This window comes from Pagrus major, chromosome 17 (assembly GCF_040436345.1).
Source record: "Pagrus major chromosome 17, Pma_NU_1.0".
NCBI lineage: Eukaryota > Metazoa > Chordata > Actinopteri > Spariformes > Sparidae > Pagrus > Pagrus major.
Genome location: NC_133231.1, coordinates 14,569,126 through 14,594,789, shown reverse-complemented (window position 1 = coordinate 14,594,789; position 25,664 = coordinate 14,569,126). Strand labels below are relative to the sequence as shown.

Below are 25,664 nucleotides of genomic sequence, written 5' to 3'. Positions count from 1 at the left end.
GCTATACTTACGTTGCAGATAAGTGTTTAAGCCAATATATTGCACGTATGAAAAGTGTTGAGAATACTGTGAAAACAGTAATATACAGTATAAAGTAATCAGAACTGAGACTACTGTGCAGCTGGTTATATGATGATTGTTGTAATACCGCTCCAGGACACTAGGGGCGCTCACCCATGCGCAGGTGTTTCCTCTCCTTGTGTCGCTTCAGTTGTTTCCCTCTTTTTCAGCTCCCCTCTATCATCCACTGGGGTTGCGCCAGTCTGTAGGTCTGCTGCTAGCTAAACTGCTAATTGTTACCTCTCTACCTTCACGTCGTGTTGGCGAACCTTGATTCTTTTTCCTATAAGATACGCTTCTCGTTTGCTTCGGGATAAAAAAAAAGAAATCAAACAAGGAGGGTGAAGCCTTGTGTGGTTTTGTGGTGAAGCGACGCATTACCATCACGAGCTCCTCCTGCCAGGTGAGCAACGTTAAGGTGTGTCGACCATGGATATTTGCGAGGAAGGTGTTCGTCAAGCTCCATAACAGATACAAGGAAGAAGACAAAGACCGAGGACAGCAGCCACACATGTAGTCCCTCGACAGGTAAGCCTAAATAAGCATTTATTACAATACCATCTTTTAGGTTTATTAATAAACATAACCCTCAACTAGTGTCGTGAATTTCAACCCGTGACTGTTGTTGTAAAAGTAAAATGCTGTCCCTCTCTGCGTGTCATGACTCCTGCAGCCTTCTCAGCCAGCCAGCAGTCATGTCCATTGAATACACCATTGATATCCAGCTGACAGAGTTGGGATTTCCAGACATCCTGCCGACCTCAAATATAGAGACAGTACGTTGCAAACCCTTAAACCCCGCGCAAAGTCTACAAGATGAGCAGGACGACAAAGAGACGGCACATGTTGAGCCGTCGGAGCCCTCAGCCAATGATCTGACTGTTGGAGCTGACACCACAGACCCTCCACAGCTGATAACTGGACAGGTTAACAAAGGAAAGAAACATGGTGACACTGCACAAGAGGAGGAGGATGACTCGGATGACAGCGACGTGTCAGAGATGTATGAGGAAGAAGAGGTCGATGAGGATGATGAGGACGAGGAAGGAGTCAACAATGGTATGACTCATTCTCTTAGACTCATAAGAATGCAGTAGTGTGTTTTTATAGAGTCGGTAACTATAGTTTGTTTGTTTCTGTAATTGAATATGTTTTAAATATATTTTCTTATGTCAACACGAAAAGATAGAAACCGTCAATGAATTGTTCCTACTGACAAGCACTGTCTGTGCAGCTAAACCCTGACACCTACACCTTGTTTCTCTTTGTCATTGACCACCACTTTGACCAAAAGCTCCTACCATAACACACATACACCACGCTGTTGCACTGGGTGACATGTTCCTTCATTACGATGAACCTGGGCACTGTAAAACTATCCCTTTTTAAAAATTCATGTGTGCGTGTATGAGTGCTGATAAATCATTCACACATTTACATTTTATATATAAAATCATGATCTTTTTTTCTCCTACTCAATCATGATCTAACTTTAATAAGTTGTCACACTGGTGTGAATCCTCTTGCACAGGAGTGTCCAAACCTTTTTCCTTAGAGGGCTAAAACTAAAACTTATTGGTGGGCCACAGGCCAAAGACACCTATTGTATTGTATTGTATTGTATTGTATTGTATTGTATTATTATAATTCAAAATGGTCCTCGGATCCCAATTTACCTTGTGCAAAGCATCCGTCATTAACAGATTCTCTTCGTTCGTTCACACAAAAGTTAATGATTTCTACTTAAATTCTTTTTCTCTTAAAACATCTGGCAGTCCAAATTGAACCTTAGGCCAGCTTTGTTCCACAGGCCCCACTTTGGGCAGCCCTGCGCTTGCAGCGCTTTTAAACCATCACAGTATATGCTGTATATTTATTTGCATTACCCGTTTAAATCCTGTCTATAACAGGTTCTCATTAAGCTTATACATTTACTACATTACTGCACAACCTGTTTACATTACAGTTAAATCATTTCACTACTGTACACCAGTCCAGCATAGTATTATATTTAATGACATTATATTTGATTTTATTCTATATAATATATTAAAAGTTGTTCCTACACACACACTTTTTTGTGTTATGTCTATATTCTCTTTTTCTTATTTACTTGTGTCATTTTCTTTTGATATGTATTGTATGAGCATTGTTGGAGGAAACCTGACAACAAGAATGTTATTGAAACTAATTTCCTTCTCTTTTCCACAGAGTCGGGCGACTACCGCTGCAGTGTCTGTGATCTCCAGTTGACCTCCAAATTCAAGCTTCAGGACCACATGAATCTGCACACTGGAGCTCGCCCGTACTGCTGTGCCGAATGTGGAAAGCGCTTCTGCCAGATTTACAACTACCGAGTCCACCTGCGCACGCACGCACAGATCAAACAGGATCGCCTCCGGTGCCGTGTCTGTCTGAAGAGCTTTGCATCACAGGACGATCTCAACAACCACTTGTCAAGAACTCACCTTGAGGATGAGTTTTACGAGTGTGACCTGTGCAAACGTGTGTTTACTAACCTGAAGGAGTGTGAATATCATGTGCAGTTACACAAAGGTCTAATGTATATTGCATGTGATAAATGTGGCCGCAATTTCTCCTGTCAAAAATCCCTCATACGCCATCAGAAGAAGACGTGCTTCAGCAGTTTTAAATGCACAGACTGCGCAAAGATCTTCACTAAGAAGAATGCTCTCCTGAAACACAGCTTCTCCCATCTCGGTTTGTTGCCTTACACCTGCGTACGATGCAACCGCCACTTCCGCCTGGCGAAACTGTACCGGCAACACAAGTGTGAACCCCAGCGCATTCACTGTGTGGCGTGTCTGAGAGAGTTTCTCAGTCAGGAGGACTTCCAGCAGCACAAAAAGGACACCGGCTGCTGGGGCAATCAGGAGCCTAAAGGGGATGAGATCCGATGTTTGGAGTGTGGACAGAGATTTGTCACTACAGAAGAGCTGAAGAAACACGCCGGGGCTCATCAGAGGGTGCTGAAATGCGCCGAATGTGGAAAGGGGTTCCGCTCAGCCTTGCTTTTAATGTCCCACATGGGCGGTCATGCAGGGAATGCCCCCTGCCTTTGTCAGAGCTGTGGACTGGGCTTTCCCCACCAGCAGAGCTACGACAGCCACCTGAAGACCTGTGGACAAACACCACAGCCTGCGGTGAGTGTTAGCAAATAGGGTGATGTAAAGTGTGAAAGGAAAAATATTTTTGTTTGCCCATTTAATACAAACAATACTTAAAACTACTGGCAGCCAATAGTAACTTGATACCAGGCTGAAAAACTATGTTTCACTTCTTCCTCTGGTAAATTGTTAAACCCGTTACACTTCTGACCACACCCAGCAAGAAGGGCATGGTGGGGTGTGGTCCGAAGCATGCTTTCTTGCACATGTAACGTACTGTGTTCCAGAGAACACTTGTACATTTATGCACCAAGACAACAGGTTAAACTACTGGAGGCCATCAAAAACAAGATTTAGCAGTGGCGTTAAGTTACTCTTTAAAGAACACATTTTTAAACTTGTCCTTCCAGACAGCAGTTGGTTTCAGTTCAGCCTAATAAAAATAGACTTTGAATGAGTCAACCTCATATGAAAATGAAATTGTAGTGATATGAAAATTGCTGCAGTCAGGTAATCATTAACTGTGCATTTGTCATCTTGAAGCTGAAAGTAAGAGCAGAAACTCTTAAGACCCAGAATTTGGAAGTTTGCTTCTGCAAAGCAACATCTTGATACAAGAAATTACAAGAAATTGGCAGCCAACTCTCAAAGATCCCCCCGAGATATCTTTTAAGACATAAAATTTCCACCAAGTCCAATTACCTCATTATAATTTCTTAAGATACATCCCAGTGTTTCCCCTAGGTTGACGGGTTTGGGGGGGGGGGGCTGGAGCAGGAGCAGCAGGCCAAACAGGCTGACGGTTAACAAACAGGAATCATTTTAATAACAATACTTTAGAGCACTCTTTGACAATATTTTTCTCTTTTCTCTCCAACAATTACAACTACTTTTGCAATATCTTTCTTTTTTGTACAAATTACAGATACAATTACTTACAACTATTTACAACTATTAATCTACTTTTGTTTATTTATCCATCTGTGTTTTATTTGTTTCTCTTTTTTTGCGTACTTACCAATATCAGTTTTGTACGGCCAGGAGGAATACTTCCTCTCTGACAGCCAAGTTGGGTCGAACCCTGTCAACCTATGGTGACTGGACTTGTGCTGCTTGTCGGGGGGAGGGGGTGAAGCAGGTGGGCTGCTGCTCTGCTCCATGGATGTACTCTGCTCTGTGCTTGAACCAGCAGCGGCAGAGAGACTCTCGCTACTACTAGCAGCAGAGCTAACGTTTGCCTCGCCAGAATCACTTTGAGTGCGCTTAAAAAACGTGGATATTTTTCGCCTGTTTTTCAGGCAGTGGGGGTCGACGCGACATGTTGTCCTCTTCTCTCCGTGCCTGTCTGTAGGTGTGTGTTCACGTGTTTGTTTGTGTGTACGCCGGTGCGAAGCTCCGCCCATCGTCAAACAGAGAGCGGAGGAGAAGTGTAGATGCGTGACGATGAAGAAAATGAAATGAAATATCCTCGCTTAAATTACATCAATAACATCATTATTTATTAAAAGAACACAGTCCAGACCTGTTCTATAGGAAAAGTGACCTGAAATGACTTCTGTTGTGATTTGGTGATATAAATGAAATTAACCCCCATATACAACGGTAGGGGAATCACTGCATCCATTCCTACTTCCTCCAGTTCCGCTGGACACAAGATGTCTCGCACTTCATTCAAAAGTTAATTCTCTGCAGTGTAAACTGCATATTAGACAAGGATTGGCTTCCAAACTAGATGTCACAAAATCCTGCGCACATGTACTCCTCTTATATTTGAGACTGAAGGTGAGCACAGAGAAACTTTTCTCCTCAGTAGATGACTTCACAGTGAAGTTCAAACATCCAAGTGAAGTAACAATAAGCAAAAAATATTTTGAAGGTGGGTGGACTTTGGATGTAGGAGCTAAATCACTAACAACAAAAAGGATCACAAAACAGGTCCTTTTGGAGATGTACTGTGTTTTGATGTTACAACTTAAACTCTGACTGAAACCTTACGTGTCTCTCTTGATTCTACTGACATGTTACACTTGTATGTTGTATAATTCATTGTGTCCCTGGGGTTTTTTTTGTTGCGTTTCTCATTTTAGAGTGCACCCAAAAAACGCCCGGCCCCGAAGAGCTCTCCACCTGAGGCAAAAAGACCAAAACCAGACTCATCAACTCCAACAAACACAGTAACTAAGCCGGCTGCACCGGTGAATGATTCTAGTAGTCCAGGACCTGTGACGGAGGCTGAGTCTGCAGGTTCCAGTCCAGCAGATGGATTATGGAAGCTAACCCTTGACAAACAGCCGCCTCCAGGTGTCAATCTTGTTTTATTTGTTCCCATCTGTCCGACTCAATCCAACGGCCTGACCCTCCCGTCTGCACTCTCTCCAACACTACCAGGTTCAGCTGTGCAGTTCCAGCCGCAACACCTCGGAGCAAATGCTGCTCTCGGAGCGCCACTCGATGCACCCCTGGATTTGGTAACTGGGATCAAACGGGATCCAGAATACGATGCACCTCTGGATTTGTCTAAGAAGTGTAACTCATCAAAGTCTGCTGTGGGTGACATTCCTCTTCTTCCTGTTAAAAGTGAGCCAGAAGACTTTGAGATCTCAGGAGGCACTGAAAGACAGGAAATGAAAAGCAGTGACAACAATGCGAATGTTGAACCAAATCCAGGAGAGACAGATGCATGTACTGAAGTGAAGAGGTTTGGAATGGATCCCATGGATCTCTCCTCTAAACTAATAATAGACATTAAGGACGAGCCTCAGTCTTGATTTGTGGTCATCCAGATCTTGACAGCTGACAGAGAAAGAAATTAAGATGGAGGTTGACGTTTAAAGGTCTCCTGCTTATGCTGATAGAGATAAGTTAACATTTTCAATGAGGCCAAACAAAAAAGAGAATAATAACACATTTGTAAGCACATTCCCCACTAGAGGATGCGTCTAAATCCTGCAAAGGACACACCTTCTGTTTTTACTGTACCTGTCACTACGTAACCAAATATAGAGGTGTTCCCCTACAGCCAGAATGATAGGCGCCGTGTCCAAAATCACATACTATGCACTACATTCTCGATACTTGTACTACTAATCACTTCATCAGTCACTTTCTGAGAGCCACCTTGCTGGTTGAAGATATGTAACCTTGGTAACCCGTACCAACAATAAACTATAATAAAAAAGTGTGTTGCACCTAGCAAAATGCAATATTACAATTACATGGAAGCATTATTGACATTATGCCAGAGCTGCCTTGGACGCTTGATCTGTTTTGTAGTAGATGTTTTCATCACCCTTGCATTGCATTGTGGGATATTTATGCCGGTTCAGTGTACAGTGTTCGCATACAGTAATACTTCCTCAGAAGTAGTATGCACTTTCAGACATACTAAAAAAAATCTCATACTGAATAGAATGTAAGTGTTGAATTTCAGACGCAGCCATACTATTCAATATTGTATATAATATGTCTGTCTTATCAGTATCTACCATCATACTCTTCTATGACAAAGCAATTTTTCTACTTTTTCCACTATCATAACTACACTTTTGAAGAAATCCAGTGTCTTTCTCACACTTAACCGTGTCGTTTAGCCTAAGAAAGATTTTTGTTTTTTCTGTAATTTACATTCCAAGTTGATAAGCTCATTATTGCATTTGTTTTCCTTGCATCTTGGGTAACACTTATGGCTTGGGCTACAGGAGCAAAGTGGTACTGTAACAATCATGAAGCCTATGCAATATTGTGCAGGATTTCTCGCTTCATTAAAACATATCCCTGTTTATTACCTTTTATGCACTGGTTTTTGTGTGTGTTGGGGAGGGGGATCTTTAGGTTTATTAATGTGTATTAAGTTGAATGAAAACACTGGATTTCATAGTATTCTGCTGAAAACTTGAAATATTGTGCATTGTGTGTATATTGGAACTTGACCTTTATTACTACTGTTGAATGAATGTAAATAAATGGTACTGATCAATAATTCTGTCATTGCTGAATCTTTACAGTCTGCAGGTTTCTCTGGAAGTTTTTTTTCTCAAGGCAAAATAAACAGTTGTTCTTCATGTAAGATCAGTCATTCTTAGTCGCCTTGTGTGTTTGTGTGTGCATGAGACGAGACTGAGAGCAACATATTGAGCTGGAGGATCACTCTTAAGAGATAGTTTGGGTGGGAAATTAACTCTTTAAAAATGTGAACACATACCAGCCACTGACCGGTATGTGTTTGAAATCACTAACCACTCAATAGTTAGTCATTTTGTTTTTTGAACTCTATCAGCCACTTTCGTATTTGATCAGCATTTGGCTGAAGGCTGGTGCTAATTTCCCAGCCTGGTTAAACTAGATTAACATTTAAAACGTCTGAACATCCTGTTTTCATATATTTGAGAACATTATAACACAGAAAATCATAATAGAAAGCTCCAGCATAGTTCCCACGGGGATTTACGGGATAGGGCTTGTGACTAGGGATGCATGATAGGGATCCTTAAGTCAATACTGATAACCGGAATAACCTGCTCCTTATGGCTGATACAGATAAGTGATGATTTCATTTTCCTGTTTTTGTATTTTACAAAGTTTATACACATCTGTTAAGAAAGGCTGAGATGTAGTGAACAATGCTCGAATAAGATTTGTTGTGTTAAAGTCTTTTTCCTCTATGAGCCCTCACTGAACATGTGCTGTGTGCTGTGTGCTGTGTGCTGTGCTCGTTCTCGTTTCCCTCTTTTGTCTCTCTGTGTTTATTGGTGCACAAACAAACTGGAAAAGTGCATATCACTACCGACTGTATCGGCGTGAATAGATGTCATGCTTGTTAAGTCCCTTACAGCACAGTAATGGTTTACAGTTCAATAACCTATAAATAGCCGATAATTAAAAACAACAACATTGGACTGATATCCTATTGTGCATCTCTACTTTAATTAGCGAGTCATAAGAATAATAATCCAACTGTGATGATTAGTTAGAAGTTACATGGAGATTAATTTGGGGAATTAGTTGTTCTTAAAAGGTGCACTACATAGTTTTAGAGAAGAAATTCAAACTCTGAATTTTTAAAGTTACAGTGTTAATGAGGTATTAATACAAACTCAGAATTATTTATTTATAAGTAAATAAACAAGCTGTTCTCTGAGGAAAATAAGGTTTGAAGCTAGAAAGGTGGCAGGGTCCACCACATATAAACAAAGTAAAACAGTATGAAGCTGTGTTGTCCTTTAAGGTCAATTTGTTTATTCAGTTTATCAGTCATTAAACAAAGATAAGTTGTTTTTTTTTAGGCATATAAAAAAAATCAGTCAGTGAAGCTCTTTCTTTTCTGATTAACATTTCTTCGCCAAAACGACATAGTGTACCTTTAATTAGTTCAAACAAAGTTCTTGTTGTTTTTCCTCACACAGTAAATCTAAATTTATTTTTGATCATATTTATGATAATTATTGCAATTTCTCTCTATTCCTGTAATATGCTGTTTGGAGTTTTTCCTCAATCTAAACCACACTTCCAACTTTACATTGCTGGCTAGCTACTATTAAAAACACAAAAGAAAACAGGTTTTATTTTAATTTTTTAAATATTAAATATTTCGTTTACATACATTTTTCGAGTGAATTTTGTATTTTTAAGTGAAAATAAGGAAAAAAGAACTACGATTCGTGTCACGTGATCACACAACCCGGAACTACAATGTCCGCTGGGTGACGGGATGTTTTAACGGGAGCAGGCTACAAGAAGAGACGTGATCATGTCATAAATAACATGTGTATTATTGTGTTGCTCTCATTGTTTTGAACTCCGCTGTCTGCCACGTTAAAATCCCTGCAATCAAAAATAATCGGCGGATCTGTCGGCGGCACCAGCGCTGGTTTAAATCCATGGACAAAGACAAGTGCAGCGACATTGTAAGTAGACGACCCAGTTATTTAAAATCAGAGAGGAGCCAATGTTTTCAGCTGAAGTCTCGAAGCTTCCACACGTTTTTACTCGTTTAATGCGTTCAGACTCTCTAACTGTGCCTTACTTCTTGCAGCATGCTCAGAGCTCCTGGATGGAGATGCATCAGTTCATTGGAGAGCTTATCACATCTGGAAACACCTCCAAGGATCAGCCAGATGTGCTGAGCACAGCGTGGGGCGTGACTGCTGCTGCTGCTGGTGCTGCTGGTGGTGGTGCGTCACTTGAAGCCCTGCAACAGCCTCGACCTGCCCGAGACAAGTCTGAGGCAGAGCCGGGCAGACAGATGCAGCCTGGGGCACCACAGAGGAAGGGAGAGGCCAGAGACAGGAGGGACGGTGAGAGCTCAGAATGATCATTACAATAAAAAAAATGATAAAATGACAATAAAATGATTATTATGAATATTCTTCATGTCATTGTAATCCCTGCTTCTTTTGTGCCTAGATGTGCATTATGCCTGCACCTGCCCCGGCTGCCCTTACTCCACTTCTTCACCTTCCTTTGACATTTTAAAACTAAGACGTCCGGACGCAGTATGCCACCACTTATCGGACACGGAGCCGAGCAGCAGCACCAGAGAACTAGAGACCAGAACGTCCGGCCGACCACATAGGGAGGAGGCAGACAGAGGGACTCAGAGCCCAGACCACAACTCAGACGCTCCTCCCTCCAGAGTGTCCTTGTCTCACCTCTCCATGTTTCCCTGCTTGTGTTGCCATCGCAGCCTCCAAGCCTGCACCCAGATCCTGAGCCACCAGGAGGGCACAGACTCCCCGTTTTCTCACACCCACGCCCATCATCACTTCCATCACCACCACTGTCCTATAACCTCGTGTTTATCCTGCCCTCAGCTCGCCCGCTCTCACGCTGCACAGCTCCCTGGCTCTTTTCCCTGCTTGTCTTGTCAGCACTCCTTACCTGCATGTACTCAGGAGTGCCACCACCAGCACAGACAAACTCAGCAACCAGAGGAGAGAGGCAGGCTGAACATGTTGTCGCTACACCCCTGCATGCACTGCTCCGCCTCTTTTCCCAGACCGTCCCAGCTGCTGCAGCACCAGCGCTCCGAGCACGCCCAGAAACCGTCGGGCTTCCTCTGCACAGAGTGCGGCAGGGCCTTCAACTCGCACAGCAACCTCCGCATCCACCTCAACGTGCACACCGGCGCCCGGCCCTACTCCTGCTCTGACTGCGGGAAGAGTTTCAGCCAGTCCGGGGCCCTGAAGATCCACAGGCGCATTCACACAGGAGAAAGGCCGTATTCCTGTGGGTTTTGCGGCAGAGGGTTTCCACATCTGGCAGGGGTCAGGGCCCATCAGAGGACCCACACAGGAGAGAAACCCTACCGCTGCAGCCAGTGTGGGAAATGTTTCACCCAGTCAGGAGCTCTGAAGATCCACACCCGCATCCACACAGGAGAGAGGCCCTTTATCTGCAGCCTCTGTGGGAAAGGCTTCTCCAATCGCTCCGGGATCCGTTTCCACTACCGCACAGTCCACGGACTGAACCCTGAACACGCTGGAGAAGCAGGGGCTGGGGGTGCATCTCAGGGACCAGCAGGCCGTGGTTATCCTCTCGGGCGTCCCAGGACTTTTCCTCCAGCAGGCGCTGGGTTAAACACACCCAACAGCCCAGAAAGCAACTCACATGCAGCTCTAAATGTCAGAGATTCTCCTGCGTCATCCTCCTTGGCTCTGCTTGAGAGCAAATCTCAGTCAGAGGGCACAAACCCAGGCGGCAACAGAGAGGGGCTTCTGTATGCATGTGAAGACTGTGGGCTGCGTTTTAAGGACGCTCCGTCCAGGAACAGACACCAGACTCTGATGCACTACTCCTCTGAGGGGAGAGAGGAGGAGGAAGAGGGGCAGAGGAAAGAGTTAAGCACAAATGAGAGGGTCGGAAAAAGCAGTCTATGAATACATTACAACATGAAAAACATCGAAACACCAGAACAAATAGAGGTCAAAAACATTTAGTGTTATTACCGTATTATTACTCGTTTCAATTTGAAAAGTCTTTGATATTGCACCACTTTTTTATAGACTTAAATCAAGTGTTTCAGTTACAAATGTGTGACTTCTTAAAAGGATTTCAAGAGGGGATTCTTCATATCTTATATTCTGAAACTAAACTATGCCTGTTTTTCAGATTAATGATTAGATAAAAGTTGTACGGAAGCCCATTTCTGCCAAAAATATTATATAAAATGATCAAAATAATGAGATACAAAGTCATAATTATGAGATAAGTCATAATTATAAGTAAAAACAAATCAAAACTAGGAGTTAAAATGACAATTATGCATAAAATGTAATGATTTTGACCATTTATCTCATAATAATAATAGGAATATATATACACGTTTCCATACATTTTTCTCTTTAACTGGCAGATAGCTTCCATGAACTTCAGATTGGTTGACACTTTTTTGTAACTGAGGTATCCAGTTGCCTGTTTGTGCAGATTCATCACTTCTACAGGTCGACCGTTAAATAACCTTAACACACACCAGGCCAACTCCTCAAGTACTTTTTCTGAATACAGTTGTTTTATTGTGCCTTACTCAGCGGAGGAAGAGGTTAGCGAATTCATCGCCAAATGTGACACCACAAAAGTATTTCTAGAAAATTACATTTCTGAGGGTCTTTTAGTAACATTTTCATATATAATGGAGGACTGTCACTGCCACCTGACCCTTGTAACAGAAAAAAGTACAATTTTCTATTTTCAGTCAGTGTTAACAACAAATTAAGATCTTTAGTAATTTAATTTGTTTAAGACCTGTATCTCCCATACAAAATCTGAGACAATCCAAAGGACTTTGCATAGCATGGAACATGAAGTAAGTAGGTTTGGAATAAAGACGTAATTTGACTTATTCTTTAAGTGTTTTCTCACTTATGGGAAAGTTGCTGCATCGTAGCAAAGACTTACAAAAAACAAGAAGGCCTTATACTGGAATTGTTTTATAATGTCAAGGTTGTGATACTCTACCAACCAACATGACAACAGCTCTGGAGTTTGGTTGAGGTATGTGTTTTCCTACTCAAGGACACTGCAGTAGGCTGATCCTCCTTCCTAATCACAGCAGCACCTTACCTGTTGTGCCTTTTTGTGTTACACTACTGTAATCCAATCATTTTTTAAACCACTGTTTGTTACTTTAGTATGATGTTAGAAATGGATGGTAATTATCTGAGGAAAGTGAACCAGCAGACAAACATTACATTGTTGTTAGATGTTCAAAGCTCAAGAGAGCCACCTAGTGGTTACACACAATCATAGCATCAACCGTAACCATTTGTTTCAGTGTCCCTTTATAGTGCTTATTAAATGTTGGGTTTTTGTTTGTTTTTTTTAAAAAAAAAAAACATGTTGAAATGATACATTGTGAACACAAATTTCACACAATATTTTTTTTTGCGTTAACCTGTTAAATAGACATACATTGCTGTATGTGTTTTCTGAAAGTGCAGTTTGTGATTAAACATTTCAATAAACAGTATCTCTGAGACAGTGATGACTGAACCTGCATTCTCTCTGTGCATCACATGACATTTCCACTGTACATCTACATACTTCCTAGAAGGAAATATTTGCATCCACATCCACTCTGAGTTGTGTACCCTCATTTATGCATAGTTGTCCAAAGTGTCTTCTCAACTCTGGGTACATCACTCGCTGGACGTTCAGCTCTGTCAGTATACTCTGGGCGACACTGTCCAGCTTAGTGTCCACTGAAGATCATACCATGTGGTCCTCTGGTCCCAACTCACATTTGAGTTCAGGAGTCTTTTTCTCCATGTCTGCTGTGTTCACAACGGCTGCTCATATGTGTGCTTATGTAGTAAAGAGTCACATGACTTGGGCTCAGCGTAAACAACACTGATTGGTCGTGGGCCGCTGGCGTGTAGAGCAGGAGTGCAGTAGCCATTGGATAGCATCCTGTGTGAGGGGCAGTCATACTGAGTGTGGCTGGATTTTGTCCTGGTACCAGCGTTAGGGGCTGGAAGAGGAGGTCCGTGTGATTCAGAGAGCTGCTCACTGAACGGAGTGGCGTACTCAGGCTCCGGGGGAAGAGGCTCAGCGTACTCTGGCAGGTTTCCAGGAGTGTCATAGTGGCTGAAGGTGAAGGGGGTGGTGTAGCCCTCGTCTGAGGAGGGTCTGAATGTTGAACCAACTTTCTGTCCAACAGCAGGCTCGGCATAGTCTGGAAAAAATTGAAAAAATGTGTCAAAACCAGTTTGAGATTGAATTTTGATTCATTTGGGATGCAACAAATACTGGCATGGGTATCAGCTAAAATCAACACAAATGCCAGATCAGTTTCAGTCCAATATTAATATTAGATTTATATATTTTTTCAATCTGTAGTACGGTCAGTTTTGTGGGTACTGTCAGCAATGAGCAGTTGCCAGGCAACCAGCAGAGACTCCAGAAAGTTACTGGTCCCGGCCAAGAAGAAGTGCAGCATGTGATCGCTCGTAAAAGTAGTGCAGCACGTGATCGCTCGTAAAAGTGGCAAACAGTCGTTTTTTACACGTCAGTTTTAGTGCAGATTAAACAAACAAGAAAATAAAGCGTTATTTGGAGAGCTTTATAGGTGCTGGTAGGCGGATTTTGTTGCAGATGGCCAGAGGCAGGCTGGCCGTTTCCCCCCTGTTGCCAGTCTTTGTTCTAAGATACTGGCTGAACAGACAGATATGAGAGTGGTATCAATCTTCTCATTAAAGTCTCATTAAACACTTGATATTCTTGGACTTTGCACACTCTGTACACGTTTCACACAGTTTGCCTCAATCACTGTGACATTAACAGCTGATGAGACTATTTTAACAGAGATCTTTGTCCTTGTATTCATGTGTTACGTTGCAGCCACCACTTTTGGTGTTTTATCATGTAGCTTATCATGTAAACTGCTCTTTTATCAGTATACCCCAGCTGACGGGTCCTGATTGTGCACATTGTTTTTAAAAACAATTTTACATGGCAGACTGCAAGCTCTGAACCTTCATTTTCTTTTGAATTGCAAATGTCCTGAGTAGGTGTAGGCTACATCCTGTATATACTGTATTTCAATTAAAAGACGATTACGCCTAATCGGCTCCTTTTGATCAGATTTTGCTGATTTGCCATCCAATATAAATGTCCTAAAAGGTATGGGATTTTAATCTTTATATTAATGAAACTATGTGTAATATTGATAACAATGAGAATGCTAAAGTGGTATTAACACAATGATTTGGTCTGTCAGACCTTCATCAGTTATCTGAACAGATCGAACCGTGTAAATACATTTAAGCAGTAAGCAAGACATTGTGCGAGGGTTCTTCTCATTCGCATCAAGTTGCACCGTCCTCAAATGGACCTGTCGCACATTCAGGTGTGCAGAGATTCTTTAAAATAATATTTTGGAATATTACGACGTTTAGTATCGCCTCTGAATTTTTTCAATCTCACTGACTCCTTGAATTTTAAGACACGTATACCTGGCTCTGCACACACGGCTGGCCACACTCTGGACCTTGTTTTTACAAACTGAAGTTGTTGGCTCTTAGGATCTATGTGTCAGTGAACTGTATTTTATTTGCCTTTTGCTTTACATTGGAGTCTCAACCTTCTTGCCAGATGAGGTTGCAGCTGTCATTTCCTCTGTGTGTGACAGCAATTTTGTTTTAAAGGATGGAAACAGGAACTCTTTAATCTTTCACTGCTCCTCTGTGCAGGATTAACAGGCTCCTGTTAAACTTAGAAAGAGCCCTTATTCCTAGTGACCTTCCCCAGTAAATTATAAATAAATCACAGTAATGTAATATAACTCTTGAAATAACCAGAAATAAAGTGTCTTCTTAAAAACCATTTAAATACCTTAAAAACACCTATAAACTACCATTATAACGTATTGCTAAAAGCTGCAAAATAGCTAAGTAAGTGAACCTTGAGTTTAGATTTCTTTTTACGTTATATACCATTCCAAGGTGAAGAATAGACCTCTATGCACGTTTCAAACAAGCATGTTAGAAAAGCTTAAGCAGTTTTAGTTCTGTATCTTTAAGACTTCAAGACATACAAAATCTGAGTCTGAATCAGGTTTGATGCCAGATAAGTTTTCATATACAAGAATTGACCATGGCAAAATGCATATTAGCATCTGGATCAGCCAATATGGGAATATGGGAAGGAAATAACAGGCATTTTTTTTGCTTTTCTAATACTCCATTACTGTAATGAAAAAATGTCATTAAATGCGGAGCAGAGCAGAAACCTTTCACCAGCAGGAAAAAACTCTTTTAGGATCAATTGCTAATTTGCATCTTGTGCTGCAATTTCTGGGAAATGCTTCTCTTCTACTCAATAGCAGTCTCATACCAGGCCAACGTGGAACCCTGCATGAGCTGCTTGGCCACCTACAATGTCTTCTCTAATCACGGGGACGGGGGCCGACAGTGTTGCACTCATATCCGACCAGCCTCTACTGTTCGCCCCCGCAGAAGAGGCTGTGGTGTGGGAGGCCTAGACCTTACTGAAGAGCCCACGGGGAGCCTCAGAGCCAGAGCTATTTTAATTAGACGGGCTTTAGTGAGGGCTTTGATTGTCTTAGCTTTGACCCGCTGTCCTGTTTATCACTGGACCTCTCAGTGAAGGGCCTCCTCACTGGGGGAGGGGATGGAGGAGGCTGAGAGGGGGACTGGTGGTGGTGGTGGGGCGGGGGGAGTAGGCTGAGCGCCCTTTATCGAGCTCCAATTAAAGGGTCTCTTTCAGACAGGCTCTGTGGACCAAAGAAAGGAATGTTTATACTGCGACTGGGTGATGGGCTGAGCCAGGGCAAAGAATGGACAGCCCGTGGAGAGAGCTGTTTGCCTGTCAGGCCTGGCATGAGCTCCTCAAACTGACCACTGAAGCCAGACAGTGTTAGAGCAGGAAACATGGAGGAGGGCAGGCAAAGCTCACAACTTGAGATCACCAGTAAACTCTGAATAGGCAATGAAAAGCTATTAAAAAGGCAGCAGCTCATAGTAACAGCAGTATCACTGAGGTGCAGCAGTGTTCTGTTATAAAAGATTTTTCTATGAATTCTCACCATTAAGAGGAGGGCTAGGTAGAGCATCATGGACATTTCGCTCCAGAGGGTAGGAGATGAGCTCTGATTGTGGGCAGGGGAGACTCTTTGCCTGGAAACTCTGACAACCTACTTGACACACAGACACACACACAGTCAGAGGCTTTTTAACTGAAGATTGAAAAATGCTGGAAAACAGTCAAAGAGCACTTGACTTACTTGTGGGTAAGGAGTACTTCAGTTGTGAATCTTTTTTTCTGTATGGAGAAGAAGATGAACACTGAGTGTTATAGTATTGTACATACTAGATACCATTTGTGAAGTGTACTATGACTACTGGAGTATCACAACTAGAGCTGAAAGAATTATTTGGAGAAACCAAGCAAGCAAAAGTAAAAATTTAAAGTTATCCAAACAAAAGAAATCCCAACTCCTCCTTTCAGGTCACCCTCAGAGGCTGCTCCCCCATGAGGAGCTTAGTGCGTCGTTGTCATCGCTAACTGCCTAATGTCTTAATCACATGTAAGAAAACACCTCACATTATCATAATGAACATAGTTATTGTTAGTACTTACAGCTGTCAAGCTAGCATGTTGGTATTGGGCAAGTTTAGCTGCACTTCCTCTTTGAATCTTGCACGCTAAAGGCTTTAGCAATATATCCTCCTAGTCTGGTGGTCATACACAATGAGTGCATGTGCAGTTGACATGGACAGGCAGGTGGTCCGTCCAATCATTTAATTCTGGCATTTAATTTTTGTCAGAGCGTTTGTTTGATTGATTGCTGTCTGGACGTTAGGAGAATTGCAACAAATATAACTAAAAAATGCTTCTAAAATACACAACCTACTCTAGTTTTAACTGGAACTATTTTTGTATTGGATTAATCGTTTCAGTCTTTTTCTAGGCAAAAACAAAAAAAAAGCCAAAAATCTCAATTAATCAAAAAGAATAAATAGCAAACAAATCAATAATACAAATAGTTGTTAGTCACAGCCCTAATCATCATGAACCTCAGTATCAGTCCCCAAAAGTATCCAAGTGTGGACAGTGACGGTACGTCATGTGTTATGAATCATCTGTACCTAGTAAATAAATACATTCAGTGCAGTATTAACATGCAGTACCTTCGCTTCCACCAGACTCCAGCCAACAAACAACTGCCGCACATCAACAGCGCCAGCACCACTCCCACTGCCACTATAACTGGCTGACTGGAACCTGCAGGAGAACAAGTGTCTCAGTGAGTAAACACTTGTACAAGCGTGAGGAAGGAATGCAGTTTATTGCAATGTACACAATGCTGAATGAGAGAAGGCTATACTACACTGTTTTTACTGATTTTAAATGTATTCTTCCTCATTGTACACATTTGAAATTAGAAGGTGACACAAGTACATACTCAGTCTTGTTTCCACCAACACTGGGCCCTCTGTGGGGGTGGGAGTGGGACTCGGGCGTGGTGTGCCCATGTTCACTTTGATGGATGGAGATTCTGTCGTAACATCATAATATCAGTCCAGACCTGAATTCACACTGTCAACAGATCAGGTTAATTCCTGATGAGTAGTGAGAATACCTACCAGCAGGTGAGCGTGACCTTGGTGTGACCTTGGCAACAGGACAGCCCAAAATTTGGACCTGAACTGAGGCTCGGCCATGCCAGCTCAGTGGCTGAAGCCGGACAAACCGAGCCACCACAGGAGGAAAAAAGCTGTTGTGAACCCTGAGGTGGCCATCGGTGTAGGCCTCAAACACCTGGGGACCATAACGACCCAGTTAATTATTTACAGAGAAGACCAGGAAGCCTACAGTGTAAATTCAGCGGTCACATCAGCTTTGTTTGCCTCAGTAGGAACCATCAAGTGAACATCCGTTAGTATAGTACAATGCATACCTTTTTTTCTTTGCTGAGGGCACCTTTGTAAAGCTTCCAACTCTTTCTGTCCTTGCTGAAAAGAAGAATGTATGATTCTATGTAGTACTCGTTTGATCCCGTTGTTATAATCCCTGAAAAAAAGAGCATGTTTGATACATTCAGCCAAGTAAAACATTTAAAGGATAAATCCGGTGATATTCAAAATGTTTCTTATTGTCAACAAATCCCTTCAAAAGACTGGCTTCATTAAAGTATATTAAAAACAAGCATAATTGAAACCTTGTTATTTTGACATTCTTACCTGCGATAGTGCTTCTGTCACTCAGCTCCAGCTCCACCCATGGGTTCGGATCATTACTGCCTGCTGCCCAGGGTATGTTTCTGGAGGACCAGACCACTGAGTTCTCCTGACTGCTTTTATCCCAGAACGATGAGGCATTTAAGCCAGAAACACTCAGGATGTTGTTGCATTCTGTTCAGGGTCAAGAGGAAAGGATGGACCGATGACCGAAGTGTTTTTATAAACAGAAAATCCTGTTTACTTTATTGCCCACAACTTTACAGCCATATGATGAAATGCATTATTAAAGAAACTGATTTTTAAACACCATAATGAAAGGAATGGAAGCCTAAGGATTTCAGACATGCAAGTAATGTGTTACTTGTAGTAAATGGGTTAAAACCTGCAATAACGCTGGGTATGCCCTTTGAAAATGACATGCAATGATTAACATAATGTCTTGCTCATACCTTTGCTGAAGAGTAGCTTCTTTTCAGATAATGATCCCCTGTCAAGCAGAAGACAGTTAAAAGGTTGTTGCATAATCTATATCATGTCTTCTCCGTAAATCAAATATCCGCTGATTGAATTTTTGAGTACAATAACAGCAGACACACGTTTTTGAAAGGATTCCATTGGCAAAGGTGGATTCGTAGAGTGTGAGACTTCTCCCACGATTCACAGTGACGTGACCTCCCAGACTATCAGACGCAGCCCCAGCATGGACTGCAGACTTGCACAAGACTGAGGTCTGTAGCAGAGGGGATATTCAATTCATAACTTCAGCTCATCAGTCCAAAAAGTCTAATACAACTGTATGAAATGAAACATGTTTACTTACATCTCTGTAACCTTGTTCAGAGTTTCCCCAAACATCCCCTGTGACGTTCTTACATCCAGCAGGGCAGTAAACACTGAGAAACAGCAGAATAACGTGAGAAACACTCACTGTTGTAGGAAAACAGATTCTATAGAGGGAAATGTAGAGGTTAACCACTTACCTCAAATGCTGCGAGCTAAAATGAGATCCTCGTTGTAAACATGAAATGAGATCTGCAAAGGCAACACAGACATTTATACACATGTATGTATACATACTTGTGTACTTAAATCAACACAGCCAAAAAAACCTTTCAAACTCTTAAACAGTATGTATCAGGGATACATCGATTGTGAAATTCTGGGCTACCAATGTTTTCATTAACAATCTGTCTGAATGCAGATGTTTTCTTTCTACTTCAAACGCCCTTTAAGCATGCTATACAACCATCTACTAAATAATAAGCATTTTTCTGTACTTGCACAGCCTAATAAACTGATGGCAGGAATGTCACAAGACAACAGGTCATGAATGTGCCAGTGCCTAATTGATTAATGTGACACGACAGATATCAGCCACTGCCATCAGTTAATGTAATCTTGTTTCCTGATAGAAGTCAACAAGGTGAATATCAACCGATATCGATGTTTGGCCGATAAAGCCATGCATCCCTAGTATGTATTGGTGGACTTGAAAAGCACAGTGTTGGTCAGTATCTCAGGCTTACATAATACCCCCCGCCATTCTCTCAACCACACACAAACAGATTCTGTGTGAGACATGTTCTAAGTGTGCTATATTAGGTGATGAGCGCTCATCACTGTTGTTGATGTGACTGAGCCCTTTGTTACTGTGACTTTGTCACAGTTCACGAGTACAGCGAATGGTCCTCGTGTGATCACAGTTAACAGACAGCGGTTTGTATGTCTGAACATGGGCTTAGCTCCAGACACTGCCAGATTTCATCAACAACTTGGTAAAAAACAGGAAACTATGATACATACTGCAGAAAAGGGATGACTTCACCCAGAGAAAAGGAAACTATCTCTAAGTATAGACTAGCATTCAGACTAAACATGTCTACATAGTTATTATGATGATACACAGGAAGACCTGACCTTTGCATCACTTGAATCCACACAATCCAGAAACATTAAATTTGGATTTTAATCCTTTAATAAATGTCCCTATACACATGTTACAGTCTGTTGTTGCAAGGGTAGAGAGAGTTAAAGTGTTGTTTGTGGGCTTGCAGTGGTTAACTGGCTGATGAAGAGGCGGGGGAGTGAAAAAGAAATGCAGCCACTCCAAGCGACAGACTGAAGCCTGAGGCCTCACTCCATTCAGCCTGAGAGGAGACTTTCTGAGCAAACACGCCAGAGCAAAGATAGCGATGGAGGTTGAATGCCAATAAGAAGTGAGTCATTCACTCACGACCACACATACACACAACTTGAGTACGCACACACACACACACACACACACACACACACACACACACGGACAAATATTCACACAGACGTTGGTGTTAAAATTACACCAGTTTACACTTGTAAATGAGCAGATTTTAGAAATTGAATTCAAACAATGAATCAGAAAAGCTGAGCTACGTGCTCGGCTACAATAACAACAGTAATAACTCAACAGCAGTGTGACCACAGACAACAACATTCATATTCTTATTATAACCATGTAGGCCCTTCACAAATAGTAATCAACTGGTCACAAATATCATACCTGGATACTGGTCTGTGGCATAGGACAGTAGAAACCCTCGTCCAGAGCGGTGAGGGCCTGACCTGAAGATTATTATCACTTCACTACTTTGAAGTGTCACATTCTTCTGTGATGCATCAAGCTTCCCACACACTGGACCTGGACATAAACACAAATACATGTTTTTTCTAAATATACAACGTAAACAGACGCCTACACAAACCGCAAATTACATTCTTGAATAGTGGAATATCGTCAGTCGCTTTGTCAGTATTTATCATCAGATGTAAGATTATTTAAGTCTGTCTAACACTGCTAGTGGTTTCCTGCCATGTTCGTATCCCATACCTACAGCTAGACTGTCACATGGGAAATCGACATGCAAGAACACCTCCCCATCAGACATAATAAAAAAAAAGTTATGAGCAGGTACTGTGGAATCTGATAATAAACACAAATGCAGCCTAGCACAATATTTCTATCTTATGAATGTCTCAAGCCACATTTTTAGTGTGCTGTCAATTTTTTATGCCCTCAAGACATGATTTGAAATTCCTGGTTGGAAGATGTGCATGTGTCGATTGCGAAACTTGGATTGCCTCTTCAGCCAATGTGTCAATGGAATGGCATCCTGTGTGTATTCCGCAATCATTGCTGAGGAAACATCAGTAATGACAAGGCGCATAAAGTCTATCAGCAGGTATTCCAGTAAAGAAGAAATCGAAGAGACACGAGACCACTTCTGAACAAGCTTACCCAGACTGGGTTCTCCGTTCTTGTCTGTGATCACGAGAGAGCCGTTGCTGCAGCCTGGACTGCTCTCAATGTCAAAATCCCCAAACAGCAGTCGCAGCGTACGTCCCTCCGCCACGCGGAGCCTCCACTTACACCAGGTGTTACTGGGGTAGGTGCCTGGGTAGTTCTGCGATGCCAGTGTGCCAGACTCTGTGCCCAGCACTGTGTGTCCACAGCCATTACCTGAAATAATACAAGGACAATTAGGAGGCTGAGATAGGAGAAAGCCATTAATTCACAAGGTAAATCCAACACTGGGACATGTTTTCATGTTTCTCATTTCAGAATAAGATCCTGACCACTTGCTTATGATGAGGCTCTTTAAAAATGATCACAGCAGTCAGCCTTCATGTTTCATGATGTTTCACTTGTTAACTTTTTTACCAAAAAGTTGTCTGTTTGGGGACTGAACTGTTTTCAGTTTTTCAGCGCTGGCTGAAAATGTGACAGCAGCAAAAGTTCAAAGTTATTTGTGTTTTTAAATAATGTAATTAATGAAATTCTTAACAAAATTCTTGTAAAGTACAAACAAGTATTCATTATTTAAATTCACTTTTTGAAGTGTATGAGGGCTGTGCTTTTGTTTATCTTTTTTATTAATGGATTACTCTTAATTACTATTTTCGACAAATTGATCATTAGGTCACTGGTTAAATATCAGGAAAAAGAGTGAAAAATGGCAATCACAATTTCAAACATGGCCCAAGTTTGAGTATTCACACTCCTTGTTCTGTCTGAAAGATGATGTTCAGTTGAAAATTAAAGAAGACTAAAGAAACCAGCAAACATTCACATTTGACAAGCTGGAACTAGTGAATTATTGGAATCGTTCTCATTTTATTAAAATGACATAAAAAATAAATTAACTAAAATGATCAAAATGTTTGCCTTTTGATCTTCTGTTGATTGACAAATTGATTATCTCATCGTTTCAGTTGTCAATCCGGAATTACAGGAAATATTTATTTCTCACACAGCTGATGGTTATCAAAGTATAAATAGTAAGCTTCACTTCCAAAACATCAGTGCCAGGAGAAGAGCTACCAGCTGAGCACCTCAAGCTTAAATTAAGCCAAAATAACACAACCGCAAACAGTTTCGTCATTAATTCTCTCAATGAAATCCACAGAATATTAAGGGCTTTGTTGATGTACCATTTTAGGACGGATGAGTAATAAATTGTTTCTGAACATGTAAAACAGACGAGTGCATGTTTATACTCCTCTGATCATAACTGCAAGATGACACAACTGCTGATGAAGAAAGTACTCAGCTCCACAGACCTGTACACTGGATATACTGCGAAAGATGCTCTATGCTATATTTTTTTATTGTATCTAAAAAGATGTTGATCCTGAGGAAGAAAGGCAAGAAACTGAATCAAAAGTTTGCTTTTTAAAATGTATTTATGCACTACTTTCCATGTAAATAATAATTTCGTAAGTGTTGATTCATTACTTCCTCTGAACTGCGGTGGCTGTGACTAATACTTCAAGTGGAACGGGAAACACAAATATTTAGACCCTCTAACATCCCTGTGGGGCGCAGAAAATAAATGACTCAATTCCCACAGTGGTCACACACAGATAAGTGCTGTGGGGGTGGCTGTCTCAAAACCAGTGACCAAAATGTCAAATGGTGACGTGTTCCAAGAATGGTCAAAACTTGAAAAAGGCACCAGGGGTCCATCTGAGCCTACACACCATCCCAGTCCCTGTCTTCCATATAAGGCTCCTGGAGATTTGTTTGAGGGGAAACAGGAGGATAACCTTCCGCTCACCCTCTGTCACACACATCCTGCATCACGCCAGCCGTTCCCCCTACTTCCCGACAGCTCTGCAGCTCCTAATACCATAAACCTTTGGATGTTATTGCCCCTCCTCAAGCCCCCAAAGGATTCCCTGGAAATGCCACAGCCACATACTGTAACTGTGGGCAACAGAGCGTGGATCTGTCACCTTCCGGTGGGAGGCCACAGAGGCTGCAGTGCTGAGGAAGTTCTGGGTGGCCGGTAATCTTCCCCTGCTCACTGAACCCTTTCACCTAAGTCTGTCTCCAGGCCAGTCTGTTTGGAGTTTTACACAGACAAGAATATGTATTCAGCCTGTTCTGACCAGTTGGTGTATTACAGAAAACTGGAGTCGAACTGGGTGGCAGGATAGCAGACAATCAAAAGCAGCCCAGCGACATTGTTTTTCACTTGAGGCTTTTCTGGCAGGCCCTTACAGGTCCACACTGGCAGACAGGATGTTCACCTGTGCTACCTGTCACTACATCGCCTTACCCTGTCTTGTGTGTCAATCACAGCGTTGCAACACCCAGGTTGAAATGTTTCCCCCATTCACTGGCCCCACCAAAGCTCTTTGCATACTTGCCAGCAAGTACAATATGATTCAGAATAACTAATTGACCCTGGACTTAATCATCTTCCGATGTGAGGAAACCAAAGTCCCAGAGACAGACAAAAAAACAACAAAAAGGATTAGTGGTATGGGTGAGTGTTCCAGTCAGTGTCTGCGGGACAATAAATTGCTTTTCTGTTTGTCTGTGTATATGTGTAGTCACTGTGAGTCATACTGCATATGGACTTGAGTGCTGTTTTGAAAGAAACTTGTGGGAGAGGAAAGGAAAGCTGAGAGCAGGGATCAGTAGGTAAACATGCAGTAAGGGAAGAGTATGTAAAGAATGCTAGCATGACATCACATGCTCGACCTGAACACACACTTCAACATGAAAATGGAGGAATTTGCCACCAAACAAAACACGTAAAGTTAGAGAAATGTAAATGTCTTGTGGGTCATGACATAAAAGTGGAATTGACAGCAGAACATGTCAAAAACTGTCAGGACGTGTGCATACAGAGAACCGACCGTGTTATTAAGGTGAAATCAGCTAACAGCTAATAAGTTGCTTATGAAAAGTGTAGTAAACGACAGGAGGACGTTTGTATGATACTCATTAGTTTATGTAGGATGCAAAGGATGTTTTAAAGCCTGTTGCTCACTGGTGCTTGTCACAGTTCAGCTTTAAAAATCACGCCACAACATACAAAAACACACCATTAAGTAAAATAAATAAACTTGCAATTAATGTGTTTAAGCAGCTCGTACAGGTAGCAGTTAGCTAGCAAGACGTTTGAAATAAACGCTCGCGTCACATTCGCTATCTTATCAAAAAGCGTCAATAAAACAGTGTTTTTCTTACCCTCCTGGCCGTCAACACCAACGGAACAGACGCTAAAAGTGATCCAGAAAGCGGCAACAAGGGACTTCACAGCATCCTGGATGTTTTCGCACTTTGCAGGCATGTTTTCCAGAGCTCAGTGTGGAAAAGTAAGGTGCAAGCCCGGATGGCTCGAGCTTCTGGCTTCAGTAAAAAGTTCGAGCACAAAGTAGTGAATATTTACTATTGGCCACGAGCGGCAAGCTCGGCCTCTCATTGGTTCTCCGGGAGTGTCAATCAAACAATCCCAGGCATTCCATTCCCAAATAGGGGTGGGCTGATTTGTAGGTGTGTGCTGATCTCAGACCAGCCGTTAGTCGTAATGTTAATGATTTGCTAAAATGGCAACACTGAACCTGAATGTCAGATTGGCCGGTTCTGTTATAGAGAACATCTTATAATTTCAAAAATGTGAAATGATGCGTTCAAAAGTCATAAACATTTTTTTAGATACTTTCTCTGTGTGACTTACCGACACACTTACATGTCTGTCCTTAAACTCAGTGCAAACCCTGCCACCTCCTGGCGAAACACCGGCAACAACAAAAACACAGCGAGCAACTCTGCTGAGCGTTCATTGCATGACAAACCGACTAAATTAGGCCACACAAGTGGCTACTCAAACAACGTGCTGTTGTTGAGCCTACACAACCCATAAAATAAATAAATAAAAAAAACATTTCCAGCGCTTCCTTTAGGGTGGAAACATGTTTCTTAAGCTTCACATCTTTCAGCATGTGCGCTGTC

At 41.9% G+C, this 25,664-nt stretch overlaps 3 protein-coding genes across 5 annotated transcripts; 2 read left to right on the top strand and 1 right to left on the bottom strand.

Annotated features, from left to right (window-relative positions):
* The first annotated feature begins 264 nt into the window (after positions 1-264).
* LOC141011399 (uncharacterized) lies at positions 265-7,263 on the top strand. Of its 2 annotated transcripts, XM_073484545.1 has the most exons (5): positions 265-588; positions 734-1,119; positions 2,272-3,224; positions 5,276-5,489; positions 5,577-7,263. In XM_073484545.1, exons 2-5 carry the CDS (start codon positions 756-758, stop codon positions 5,954-5,956), a joined length of 1,911 nt encoding a protein of 636 aa, XP_073340646.1. In that variant the 5' UTR covers positions 265-588; positions 734-755; the 3' UTR covers positions 5,957-7,263. The 2 variants fall into 2 exon arrangements, with proteins under 2 accessions (XP_073340646.1, XP_073340645.1); XM_073484544.1 differs by having other exon boundaries at positions 5,276-7,263.
* A 1,595-nt stretch (positions 7,264-8,858) lies between these two features.
* On the top strand, positions 8,859-11,653 carry LOC141012450 (uncharacterized). The gene is made up of 3 exons (XM_073485936.1): positions 8,859-9,091; positions 9,220-9,481; positions 9,591-11,653. Exons 1-3 carry the CDS (start codon positions 9,065-9,067, stop codon positions 11,060-11,062), a joined length of 1,761 nt encoding a protein of 586 aa, XP_073342037.1. The 5' UTR covers positions 8,859-9,064; the 3' UTR covers positions 11,063-11,653.
* Positions 11,654-11,672: 19 nt separating this feature from the next.
* On the bottom strand, positions 11,673-25,068 carry LOC141012449 (discoidin, CUB and LCCL domain-containing protein 1). 2 transcript variants are annotated; one of them, XM_073485934.1, is made up of 15 exons: positions 24,900-25,068; positions 21,657-21,878; positions 20,922-21,059; positions 19,366-19,417; positions 19,206-19,278; positions 18,982-19,115; positions 18,835-18,872; positions 18,386-18,556; positions 18,103-18,215; positions 17,789-17,963; positions 17,608-17,700; positions 17,333-17,426; positions 16,426-16,463; positions 16,228-16,338; positions 11,673-13,356 (listed from the first exon to the last, which is right to left on the bottom strand). In XM_073485934.1, the coding sequence occupies exons 1-15, from the start codon at positions 25,000-25,002 to the stop codon at positions 12,962-12,964; spliced, it is 1,950 nt and encodes a 649-aa protein (XP_073342035.1). In that variant the 5' UTR covers positions 25,003-25,068; the 3' UTR covers positions 11,673-12,961. The 2 variants fall into 2 exon arrangements, with proteins under 2 accessions (XP_073342035.1, XP_073342036.1); XM_073485935.1 differs by having other exon boundaries at positions 16,228-16,335; positions 24,900-25,033.
* Between the last annotated feature and the right edge of the window lie 596 nt (positions 25,069-25,664).

What these genes read in the sequence shown, in the direction of transcription:
- LOC141012449 (XM_073485934.1), bottom strand. Translation starts at nt 25,002, where the DNA reads ATGCCTGCAAAGTGCGAAAACATCCAGGATGCTGTGAAGTCCCTTGTT. An exon ending in TGCCACAGACCAGTATCCAG is followed by an intron (nt 19,418 to 20,921) that starts GTATGATATTTG and finishes TTGCCTTTGCAG; the next exon opens with ATCTCATTTCATGTTTACAA. An exon ending in TGACAGAAGCACTATCGCAG is followed by an intron (nt 18,216 to 18,385) that starts GTAAGAATGTCA and finishes TCTTTTTTTCAG; the next exon opens with GGATTATAACAACGGGATCA.
- LOC141012450 (XM_073485936.1), top strand. Translation starts at nt 9,065, where the DNA reads ATGGACAAAGACAAGTGCAGCGACATT. An exon ending in AAGACAAGTGCAGCGACATT is followed by an intron (nt 9,092 to 9,219) that starts GTAAGTAGACGA and finishes TACTTCTTGCAG; the next exon opens with CATGCTCAGAGCTCCTGGAT. An exon ending in GGCCAGAGACAGGAGGGACG is followed by an intron (nt 9,482 to 9,590) that starts GTGAGAGCTCAG and finishes TTTTGTGCCTAG; the next exon opens with ATGTGCATTATGCCTGCACC.
- LOC141011399 (XM_073484544.1), top strand. Translation starts at nt 756, where the DNA reads ATGTCCATTGAATACACCATTGATATCCAGCTGACAGAGTTGGGATTT. An exon ending in CGAGGAAGGAGTCAACAATG is followed by an intron (nt 1,120 to 2,271) that starts GTATGACTCATT and finishes TCTTTTCCACAG; the next exon opens with AGTCGGGCGACTACCGCTGC. An exon ending in GACAAACACCACAGCCTGCG is followed by an intron (nt 3,225 to 5,275) that starts GTGAGTGTTAGC and finishes TTCTCATTTTAG; the next exon opens with AGTGCACCCAAAAAACGCCC.